The 11,232-nt window shown below is 39.6% G+C and overlaps 1 protein-coding gene across 11 annotated transcripts in view; it reads right to left on the bottom strand.

The window, feature by feature from the left end:
* Nucleotides 1-224: 224 nt before the first annotated feature.
* The window catches only part of FBRSL1 (fibrosin like 1), a 1,105,387-nt gene continuing 1,094,379 nt past the window's right edge, over nucleotides 225-11,232 (bottom strand). For 9 of the 11 annotated variants that reach the window (XM_053701877.1, XM_053701879.1, XM_053701878.1 and 6 more), the window contains 3 exons: nucleotides 4,682-4,765; nucleotides 3,682-3,907; nucleotides 225-2,756 (listed from right to left, as the gene is read on the bottom strand). In XM_053701877.1, the coding sequence (XP_053557852.1) occupies nucleotides 1,508-2,756; nucleotides 3,682-3,907; nucleotides 4,682-4,765 (1,559 nt within the window). In that variant the 3' untranslated portion in view covers nucleotides 225-1,507. The remainder of the gene's footprint in view (nucleotides 2,757-3,681; nucleotides 3,908-4,681; nucleotides 4,766-11,232) is intronic. The other 2 variants (XM_053701884.1, XM_053701885.1) reach the window with 1 other exon arrangement.

The following is an 11,232-nucleotide window of genomic DNA, read 5'->3' as shown; positions in this document are numbered from 1 at the left end:
TTGCAGTAATCTAGGTAATGCCAAAGGGTTTACACATTTTTCTTGCAAATATATATATTTATATAATCAATTTCTAGCTTTTGGCTTTCAATAATTGATGAACTAAGACAAACTATAATATAATGCATAAAATTAGACTGAAATGCATATTTAACCCACAAATAGTTAAGTTAAAACTAATACAAATGATGGGATATTAGTAGAAAAAAAATGGACCAATAAGATTAGGTTATTTAGATATATTTAACATTGAAAGGACTGGTAAGTATTTTGGTCTGTGTGTCTATATACAATGTATATAATACACACACACAAACTTGCTCAAGATAACTCTTATACAGTGCACAAGATAAACAAAGGTACATTTGCTTGCCAGATGATGGTGGCAATAACCTTAAGCTTTAATGCCTCCTAACAAAATCCTGGTGACCATGAAAGGTGTTGCTTCAGTCTTTTTACACATTTTTTTATTTATTTAAGGCAGGTTTGGGAGACAGATAGTTGAGGGTATAAGGTGGTGAGGCAGACTTGGGGGAGATAATGGAGTATGCTCTTGTAAGACCCGCCTCACACAAATTGCATAGTAAGATGATGAAGTATTAGCAAAATACCAGTGTGATCCTTGAAATCAATTTTTCTTCTTGTTTTAAGTTTTCCTACAGTCTATAGTAGATCCACATTTCATATGAGGTTGTAATTTGAAAAAACAAACAAAAAAACAGTGTCTTGCAGAATCATGGTAAATATTAGAACCTTAAGGGAAACAGCAGAAAATAACTTAATATGTAAATAAGGAAAATCCAACTATTTTGTACATTAATATTATTTTAATAATAATCTGTGATTTCTGTTCAAAAATTGTAGCAAGAATGTTGATCTGTTAGCCATAGAATAAAGAAAAATCCATAGAATCCCATTAGCCCTTCAGTGCTGGAGGTTTCTAGTAAACTGCAGTGCGGAATATATTTGTATAGTTTAAATATGCAATGCAGTGTTTTCTAGATACCTCCTGTAATGAAGGGATTATTACCCTTTTGTAGTTCATGGAAAGAACAGATTTACTTAACTTTTCCTCCCACAAAAGAGGAAAATGCAACTAATATAAAATTAAAGAAGAAAGTATTTTTTTTGTGGAAGAGACTAAGAACACCGTAGCGAAAAAACAAAATACTGTAAAAACTACAAAAATCCATTTAAAAAGTTATTTTTCCCCCCTCACTCAACCTGTCCCACTGGCTACAGGGTCTCCAATGACAGAAAAATAGTTACATGAAGAGACCTTAATCCTTGATTTCCAGGTTGGAACATTTATCACCCCTGAACTGTCCATCCCTGGCTAAAGGAAAAAGTGTGCTTAGCCTAAAAATTTACATTTACAAAACAGGAGGAGGAAAGAGGAAAAGGTTTTGAACAGTGCACTTTTGTAAAAGATTGTTTTTATATATACAGGACAGTTTAAAATCCATGTTTGCTTCCTGTAGATCCCCCCCCCCCCGCCCTAGGAAGACTATCGAGCTTCAACTTCCTTAGGGTTTCTGGAGGGAGAAAAGTCCCGGGCATCTGAGCTTGTGAGGGGATTAGTCCTTCTGGGAGAGGCAGGCCTTGTATTGCTGGCTGGCACTAAAGGTGGAGGAGCACTTAGGGCTGCTGTAGGAGGGGTTCTATTTAGAATCCCATTGTGCATGGCGCTAGAAGGACTGAGTCTGGGGTAGGGCACGCTACTCAAATGTGGCATAAAAGATGGCATATGTGCTAAGTGGCTCTCTAATGGCGAGGTGTAGGGGTGGTGTATACGTGCCCTTTCAATCTCCTCTCTCAAATGCAGCCGTTCTCTCTCTCGCTCATCTTGCCTTAGACGTTCTTGCTCCCTCCTTGCTTCTAAAAGCTGATCATGGCTATAGTCATGTGGCTCACGGTCCCGGTATGAACGTTCATGGTCATAAAAGCTAGCAGCAGCAGCTGGGTATCTGTGCATGCCATCAGCACGTAGGTGGAAATCCATACGCCTTTGCAGGTCCAGAGTGCGGTATGCATCCCGCAATGGATCTCTCACTGGGTCCCAAGCAAATCCAGCATGTGGTAACCTTTCCCTTCCAGCGAGAGGACTCATACCCATGATAGGAGTCATGACACGACTTCTGTCCAGCATATTTAAATTGTTCATTTGATGGACACTACCCATAGGAACATGCATGGAAGCTGCCATAGTGTGATGTAATGACAATCCATGCATTGAACCAGGATGTGGATGTGTTTGATGTTCTAATGTTCTACCTGGGTGAGGTGGCTCTGACCCTACCACCAAAACATCAGAGTCCTCTTTGCGTTCTTCCTTAACTTTGATATCACTCTTGATCTTTGGGAGGTCAGTGGACAGCTCAGGTTTCCTTTCATTTTCTTTTCCCACAAGGTTGCTCAACTTCAGGCTTTCATTCAGAACTGGCTTACCATATGGAGATACAGACTGGATTACCGGCTTGCTGCTGTCCTCTAGAAGCCTCTTATCATGGCTGGGGGGATCTTTCATTGGTGATCGACTCTCCTTGATTTTGTGCTCTGTAGACTGGAGTTCCCGTAACCGTTCAGAATTTTCTCTCTCCATATCTTTGGACCTATCTCCTAAGCTGCTCTGTCTCAGGGAGTCACTACTGGGTGTCTGGCTGTTGTTGCGGATGAGGTTGCTTATTTGATGACTAACTGGTGCTGATGCTGGAGAAGATCTATTAGAATGATGACGATTTTTGTCCAAACTATCCCTAAGTAAACAGAGAGAAATCAATTTTAGTATATATTTTATGTTTAATGTGAAATATTACAAATAAATTGGATAATTGTGGGAGAGGGGAGAAAAGAACAAAAATATCATCCTAAGGATAAGAGAAATCTGTTCTAGGCAATGGTTACATAGATGGCAGTAATAATAATGCACATGGACAATGCTGAAGAAGACTTTTCTGATCATATCTAAAGCTGTAAAGCGCATACAGACAACTTTTCCAGGACAGTTAGGAAAGGAACTGAAAACCGAAGATATTCATTACTCACTATCATATTTATGTCACACTGCTTAGCATCTTTTTAAAACACCAATAAAAAGATATGTATTGTTCATAATACTGATAACCAGTTAGTGAAATAAACACTACATTTTGGTAGATAGGCTAAGAAGGGGATATAAGCCCTTAGACAATATTAGGAAAAAGTTGGTAAACTATTATAAAGGCTTGTATGATGGCTGTGGACTGCTGTAGTCTTATACAATCTAAAATATACAAATGATGGCTAAGAAGGGGATATAAGCCCTTAGAAAATATTAGGAAAAAGTTGGTAAACTATTATAAAGGCTTGTATGATGGCTGTGGACTGCTGTAGTCTTATACAATCTAAAATATACAAATGATGACTACAATTCCTCTTGGATAGAATAACTGGTTAGTACTATTGGACACATGAAAAACTTATTTTTATATTAAAGCTCTCAACTTGGCTTAATATTTTTTTATTTAAATTTTGCAGGTCTTTGTGTCCTTCTCTATCATGTCCATCTGAGACTTAATCAATTTATTACTCCTTGGATATATAGTTCCCCCCCCCCCCCTATTTTAAACCTCTGCATTTTGGCGGATGTAAGCATTTTATGTATTATTTTATTGAAAGTGTGCTGCTACAAATGGTACCCACCTCTCCTTGTCTCGATCGTCCTTTGTAAGGGACAGTTCTCTCTTATCTTCCCGGTCTCTATCATGGTTGGTCGCAGATGAACAACGCTCTGAGTCTCCAGCTTTGGGCCACTGTGGTGGCGTTGGGAAAGAAGGTGGAGTCCGATGGAGTCGATTCCAAGGTTCATGGGGGTTACTGAAGCCTTGGAGTGAAGGGCTATCCTTATGAGCAAAAAGGTTATTATGACCTGCAGAGGGATGGAAAAAGAATATAACTACACGAGAAAAAGAATGACTTTTACATTGTGGCCCATAATCAGCAGTGCCATTAATTAACATATTTTGGAGATTATAATAATAATAAAAAAATACCACACTAAAGGCTGAGAGTATGTGTGTGTGTGTATATATATATATATATATATATATATATATATATATATTTTTTTTTTTTTAAATATAGACCCAAATATTTTTTCTGAAAAAACAAAACAATACTACATATGAGGTTTCTTCAATGCAGAAGTAAAACATGAAAGCTACCACAATAGAATAAGTAGTAGCTATTTTAGGTGGAAGGAATCCTCTTTTCTTTTTTTTTTTGGCGTTTGCCGAACTGTTAAAGCTATTTGGGAAATACATCGTAATTAAAGATTAAATGGCACTGCTGATAAGAAAGTCACACCTCCATAAACCTGCAAGTAATCCTGGCAGTGAAGAAGCTAGTTATATCCCTGGATCCTGAAATGGGTGTAATAAAGATCAGCGTCAATGTTTCCCTTGCTTCGTTTCTATACAAAATCACAAGCACAGCACCACTGCCACCAAAGCACATTAAGAACTGCCTTGCAGCACTTCAGCGGATATGCAAATGAAAGGTGCCCACGTGACCCAAAACAAGTCTACATCTACTACTACTCAACTCCCCTGGGGTAACAGCTGACCAATCAGAATGCAGGGATTTGTATTCTAAAGCCCGGCCTTGTTTACAATTAACTGCAAAACCCTCAGCCAGTACTTACTTAGAGCATGACTGGCTAATCCTCCAAAGGCATTGCTGCCTAAGTTCCCCAGGCCGCTGAAGCTGCTTGACCTGCTAAATGGATCTGGAAAGGCAAACAGGGATTGAAGAGGCTTTATCCAAGAGCACTTGAGAATAAAATGCGCTCCTGACCCTCCCACTAACCTATGGGTTGGGTTTATAGTCATTCAGTAACTGGGCTCTTTACTGTGTGAAAAGCAATAACATCCTATTGGTATGATGAGTTCTGCTGCTTAAGTAAAAGATTTTTGTTTTCATATTTCCTTTAATTGGGTGAAGTAAATTAAATTATGACATACTGAAGGAGTTTGAATTTACAAATAGGTAGGTTGAAGTAGGTTAAATCTCTGTGAGTTTGCTATGCTTCACTCTATGCCACAGGCTTCCCAATTGCAGAAAAGGAGTTTTCATAAGAAATAATATGGGTACTAACAAATCAAATTCAAAATGTGGTTGATGTACTATTTAACAATATTTGTACCTGTACAAATCCCCAAATTAAAATGTAAAGGGACTGGAAAACCCAACATTTTCTTTAATGATTTGAATAGAACATACAATTTTAAACAACTTTCAACTTTACTTCTATTATCAAATTTGCTTAATTCTCTTGTTATCCTTTACTGAAGGAACATCATTGTACTACTGGCAGATAGCTGAATACATCTAGATAGCCAATCACAAGAGATAAATGTGTGCAGGCACCAACCAGCAGCTAGCTCACACTAGTGTAGGATATGTGCATATTCTTTTTCAACAAGGGATATCAAGAGAACGAAGCTCATTTGAAAATAGAAGTGAACTTAAAAGTGTCTTAAAATGACATGCTCTATCTGAATCCTGCAAGTTTATTTTTGAATTTCCTATCCCTTTAATAATTTTTTTTTTTATAAAAAATGTTTAAAAATTACAGTTTTTTCCCTGCCATTAAGTCACATAGTATTCTCTGTGTCTTTGTTTTTAGTGCTCTAAAATGCAAATTGTACTTAAAAGGGACATAATACTCATATGCTAAATCACTTGAAACTGGTGCAGTATAACTGTAAAAAGCAGACAGGAAAATATCACCTGAGCATCTCTGTGTAAACAAGGAAGATATTTTACCTCATAATTTCCTCAGCTCAGCAAAAGGAAGTTTTGTGTAAAAAGTTATAATTCAGCTGCTGAACAGCTGCAGGTAAAAAAAAAAAAAAATTAAAAAAAATGAAGAAATGAACTGCAGCCAATCAGCATCAACAGTGCTGAGGTCATGAACTCTTTTACTGTGATCTCATGAGATTCGACTTAACTCTCATGAGATTTCATAGTCTATCTATAGGGTACTTATAGAGTGCGAACCAATCACACGTGAGGGTCTCAAGACGCTAAGGAAAAGCAGATGGGGGAGGGTAAGGGCGTTCAGTCGAAGAGCCAGGTTTTGAGGTCCTTTCTGAACTTTGTAAGGGAGGTAGATTGAGGTGCAGCGGGAAGGTATTCCATGTCTTTGCTGCCAAGTGGGAGAAGGATCTTCCGCCCACTGTGGATTTGCTGATGCGGGGGATGACTGCGAGTGCTTGATCGGCTGATTGGAGTTGTTTGGCAGGGGGTGTAGTAAACTTCCTTAAACTGAATAGGGAAATAACATGAGAGTGCACAAGGCTCAATCTCTTAGCTGTCCCGGGATAGACATACTAATTTGCTGATTAGAAGTCCTTTACAATGGGATGTGGCTACTGAGGAACTTTTGAGGTAAAATATCTTTTTTACATAGAGATATTCAGGTGATATTTTCTAGTCGGCTTTTTACAGCTATGCTGCATCACTTTCAAGTGTTTAAACATTTGGGTATCATGTCCCTTTAATATTTTTTTAACCCTTTAAGTGCTAAGCACTTTCCTACAAGGGTGCTAAGCTTTTTTAGAATTACACTGTTGGAAAGGTTAGGCGATTACCTTTCCAAAAGTGGGTCTTGGGGGTCTGTAGCTGCTTAGATGCCCCCTGCTCCTATACTTAACATTAAGTATAAATAAAGTTGCGCATAACGTGAAGCCCCAGCGATGCCTGTCACTATGTAGGCCCGATCCCCGGGGTAGGAGCGGGTGGGAGCCCCCAGACCTCCGTCAAGGTGGGAGAATGCTAGTGACGGCTCTGAGCTGGCGTTAGCACCAGAGTGGGGAAACTCTGCGATGGCTCAGAGCCGTTGTTAGCACTCAAAGGGTTAAAACACCAACTATTACCTTTCTGATTACAGTACTGTACAATTTTGCTGTGTATACAAAAGTATTAAAAACTATATAAAGTTGTATTATTACATGTAAATATTGCCTAAATGACATAAGACACTTGGTCCAATTTTTACAATTGCAATATACAACTATTCCAAAATCTAAACTACTTCCTTTTCCGGTCCCAAGCAGTTTGGAAAAGGGTTTTTCTACATGTGTATGGTTAACTCAAAGTACATATACTGAGTAAGAGATTTTTTGCTTACTATGATGAAAGTTCTCGAGGAGACAAACCTTTCAGACTTATCCCTTACAATATAGACAAAATGTGTGTTTTATCAAACATGCTCATTAAAAAAAATAATTATAGGTTTGCCTCCTAGCGTTATCCTTTTGTTTCTGAAAGCCATGTTTGTCTAGAAACAATGCATGTTGCAGGCCAACAAAAAAATGTTCAGATGGCTAATAATCATATTAAAATATTTAACTTTTTACCCATTTTGTATACTCAACTTTACAAACTGTTGGGATCAGAAAAAAATGGATAATATTTGCATTTGCAAAATTAGATCTTGGCTAAGGAAAAAAAGGACCAAGTGTAAACAATATTTTGTATTATTATCATTGGTTATTTGTAGAGCGCCAACAGATTAAGTCTTGTAGATTTATATAATTTTTAATACTTTTCTATACATAGTACCATTGGAAAGACAATACAGTACTGAAATCAGAAAGGAAACAGGCTTTGTTTTAAATATAGACTAGCATTTGCATTTTAGGAAAAAAAATCCAAACCAAAAGGTGCCGACAGATTGCGATATATTAGCTTAGAAATATTAAATTTTTTATTTAAAAAAACAATATATGAAAAAGTCTGGATTTATGAGTAATTCTGGATTTGGGAATTGCAGATTTAGGGATTTGTACCTGTATACACCTATAGGTTTATTAAAATACCTAATTTATGCAACTATTTATTGAGACTTCATAATGGTAGCCAACAGTTTATTTCATATATGTCACGGCTTACAGCTTCCTTTAGTCAGATACTCTGTGCACTTTAACTACAGAATGACTATTTCAGTGACAGTGAATCATAAGACTTCTTGTACAAGTGGTTCAACGATAAAAAAGGATAACAGCCTTATCATATACCAGTACGATAAGTTTATTCACAGCAGCTCTACACCAGAACAGAATCTGTACAAAGAAACTACTAAATGTAAAGTTAAAATGATACACAAATTCCGAATAATGCTCCCAGGAAGACAAAAATCATTCAATTTAAAAAAAATGCCTTATAAATTAGTGATGGTCAACTTTCTAACACACGGGGATGGCAGATCAGTATTTTAGAAGCCTTACTGGACACATTTGTTTATAGATATCAAAAGCACAAAAAACATAATTTATGCTTACCTGATAAATTTATTTCTCTTGTAGTGTATCCAGTCCACGGATCATCCATTACTTGTGGGATATTCTCCTTCCCAACAGGAAGTTGCAAGAGGATCACCCTGCTATATAGCTCCTCCCCTCACTGCCATATCCAGTCATTCGACCGAAACAAGACGAGAAAGGAGAAACCATAGGGTGCAGTGGTGACTGTAGTTTAATTAAAATTTAGACCTGCCTTAAAAGGACAGGGCGGGCCGTGGACTGGATACACTACAAGAGAAATAAATTTATCAGGTAAGCATAAATTATGTTTTCTCTTGTTAAGTGTATCCAGTCCACGGATCATCCATTACTTGTGGGATACCAACACCAAAGCTAAAGTACACGGATGATGGGAGGGACAAGGCAGGAACTTAAACGGAAGGAACCACTGCCTGTAGAACCTTTCTCCCAAAAACAGCCTCCGAAGAAGCAAAAGTGTCCAATTTGTAAAATTTTGAAAAGGTGTGAAGCGAAGACCAAGTCGCAGCCTTGCAAATCTGTTCAACAGAGGCCTCATTTTTAAAGGCCCAGGTGGAAGCCACAGCTCTAGTAGAATGAGCTGTAATCCTTTCAGGGGGCTGCTGTCCAGCAGTCTCATAGGCTAAGCGTTTATGCTCCGAAGCCAAAAGGAGAGAGAGGTTGCCGAAGCTTTTTGACCTCTCCTCTGTCCAGAGTAAACGACAAACAGGGCAGATGTTTGACGAAAATCTTTAGTAGCCTGTAAGAAAAACTTCAAGGCACGGACTACGTCCAGATTATGCAAAGACATTCCTTCTTTGACGAAGGATTAGGACACAATGATGGAACAACAATCTCTTGATTGATATTCCTGTTAGAAACCACCTTAGGTAAAAACCCAGGTTTGGTACGCAGAACTACCTTGTCTGAATGAAAAATCAGATAAGGAGAATCACAATGTAAGGCAGATAACTCAGAGACTCTTCGAGCCGAGGAAATAGCCATCAAAAACAGAACTTTCCAAGATAAAAGTTTAATATCAATGGAATGAAGGGGTTCAAACGGAACTCCCTGAAGAACTTTAAGAACCAAGTTTAAGCTCCACGGGGGAGCAACAGTTTTAAACACAGGCTTAATCCTAACCAAAGCGTGACAAAATGCCTGGACGTCTGGAACTTCTGCCAGACGCTTGTGCAAAAGAATAGACAGAGCAGAGATCTGTCCTTTTAAAGAACTAGCTGATAAGCCTTTGTCCAAACCCTCTTGGAGAAAGGACAATATCCTAGGAATCCTAACCTTACTCCATGAGTAACTCTTGGATTCACACCAATAAAGATATTTACGCCATATCTTATGGTAGATTTTCCTGGTGACAGGCTTCCGAGCCTGTATTAAGGTATCAATGACTGACTCGGAGAAGCCACGCCTTGATAGAATCAAGCGTTCAATCTCCATGCAGTCAGTCTCAGAGAAAGTAGATTTGGATGATTGAAAGGACCTTGTATTAGAAGGTCCTGCCTCAGAGGCAGAGTCCATGGTGGAAGAGATGACATGTCCACTAGGTCTGCATACCAGGTCCTGCGTGGCCACGCAGGCGCTATCAGAATCACTGATGCTCTCTCCTGTTTGATTTTGGCAATCAGTCGAGGGAGCAGAGGAAACGGTGGAAACACATAGGCCAGGTTGAAGAACCAAGGAGCTGCTAGAGCATCTATCAGCGTTGCTCCCGGGTCCCTGGACCTGGATCCGTAACAAGGAAGCTTGGCGTTCTGGCGAGACGCCATGAGATCCAGTTCTGGTTTGCCCCAACGATGGACCAGTTGAGCAAACACCTCCGGATGGAGTTCCCACTCCCCCGGATGAAAAGTCTGTCGACTTAGAAAAACCGCCTCCCAGTTCTCTACGCCTGGGATGTGGATCGCTGACAGGTGGCAAGAGTGAGACTCTGCCCAGCGAATTATCTTTGAGACTTCTAACATCGCTAGGGAACTCCTGGTTCCCCCTTGATGGTTGATGTAAGCCACAGTCGTGATGTTGTCCGACTGAAATCTGATGAACCTCAGTGTTGCTAACTGAGGCCAAGCTAGAAGAGCCTTGAATATTGCTCTTAACTCCAGAATATTTATTGGGAGGAGTTTCACCTCCTGAGTCCACGATCCCTGAGCCTTCAGAGAGTTCCAGACTGCGCCCCAACCTAGAAGGCTGGCATCTGTTTTTACAATCGTCCAATCTGGCCTGCGAAAGGTCATACCCTTGGACAGATGGACCCGAGAAAGCCACCAAAGAGAATCTCTGGTCTCTTGATCCAGATTTAGTAGAGGGGACAAATCTGAGTAATCCCCATTCCACTGACTTAGCATGCATAATTGCAGCGGTCTGAGATGCAGGCGCGCAAATGGCACTATGTCCATTGCCGCTACCATTAAGCCGATTACTTCCATGCACTGAGCCACTGACGGGCGTGGAATGGAATGAAGGACACGGCAAGCATTTAGAAGTTTTGATAACCTGGACTGCGTCAGGTAAATTTTCATCTCTACAGAATCTATAAGAGTCCCTAGGAAGGAGATTCTTGTGAGTGGTGATAGAGAACTCTTTTCCACGTTCACTTTCCACCCATGCGACCTCAGAAATGCCAGAACTATCTCTGTATGAGACTTGGCAATTTGAAAGCTTGACGCCTGTATCAGGATGTCGTCTAGATACGGAGCCACCGCTATGCCTCGCGGTCTTAGAACCACCAGAAGTGAGCCCAGAACCTTTGTAAAAATTCTCGGGGCAGTGGCCAACCCGAAGGGAAGAGCTACAAATTGGTAATGCCTGTCTAGAAAGGCAAACCTTAGGAACCGATGATGATCTTTGTGAATCGGTATGTGAAGGTAGGCATCCTTTAAGTCCACTGTGGTCATGTACTGACCCTCTTGGATCA

The sequence above is a fragment of the Bombina bombina genome, chromosome 2 (assembly GCF_027579735.1).
Source record: "Bombina bombina isolate aBomBom1 chromosome 2, aBomBom1.pri, whole genome shotgun sequence".
Lineage (NCBI taxonomy): Eukaryota > Metazoa > Chordata > Amphibia > Anura > Bombinatoridae > Bombina > Bombina bombina.
The sequence above is the reverse complement of the archived record's forward strand: the minus strand, read 5'-3'. Positions and strand labels throughout refer to the sequence as shown.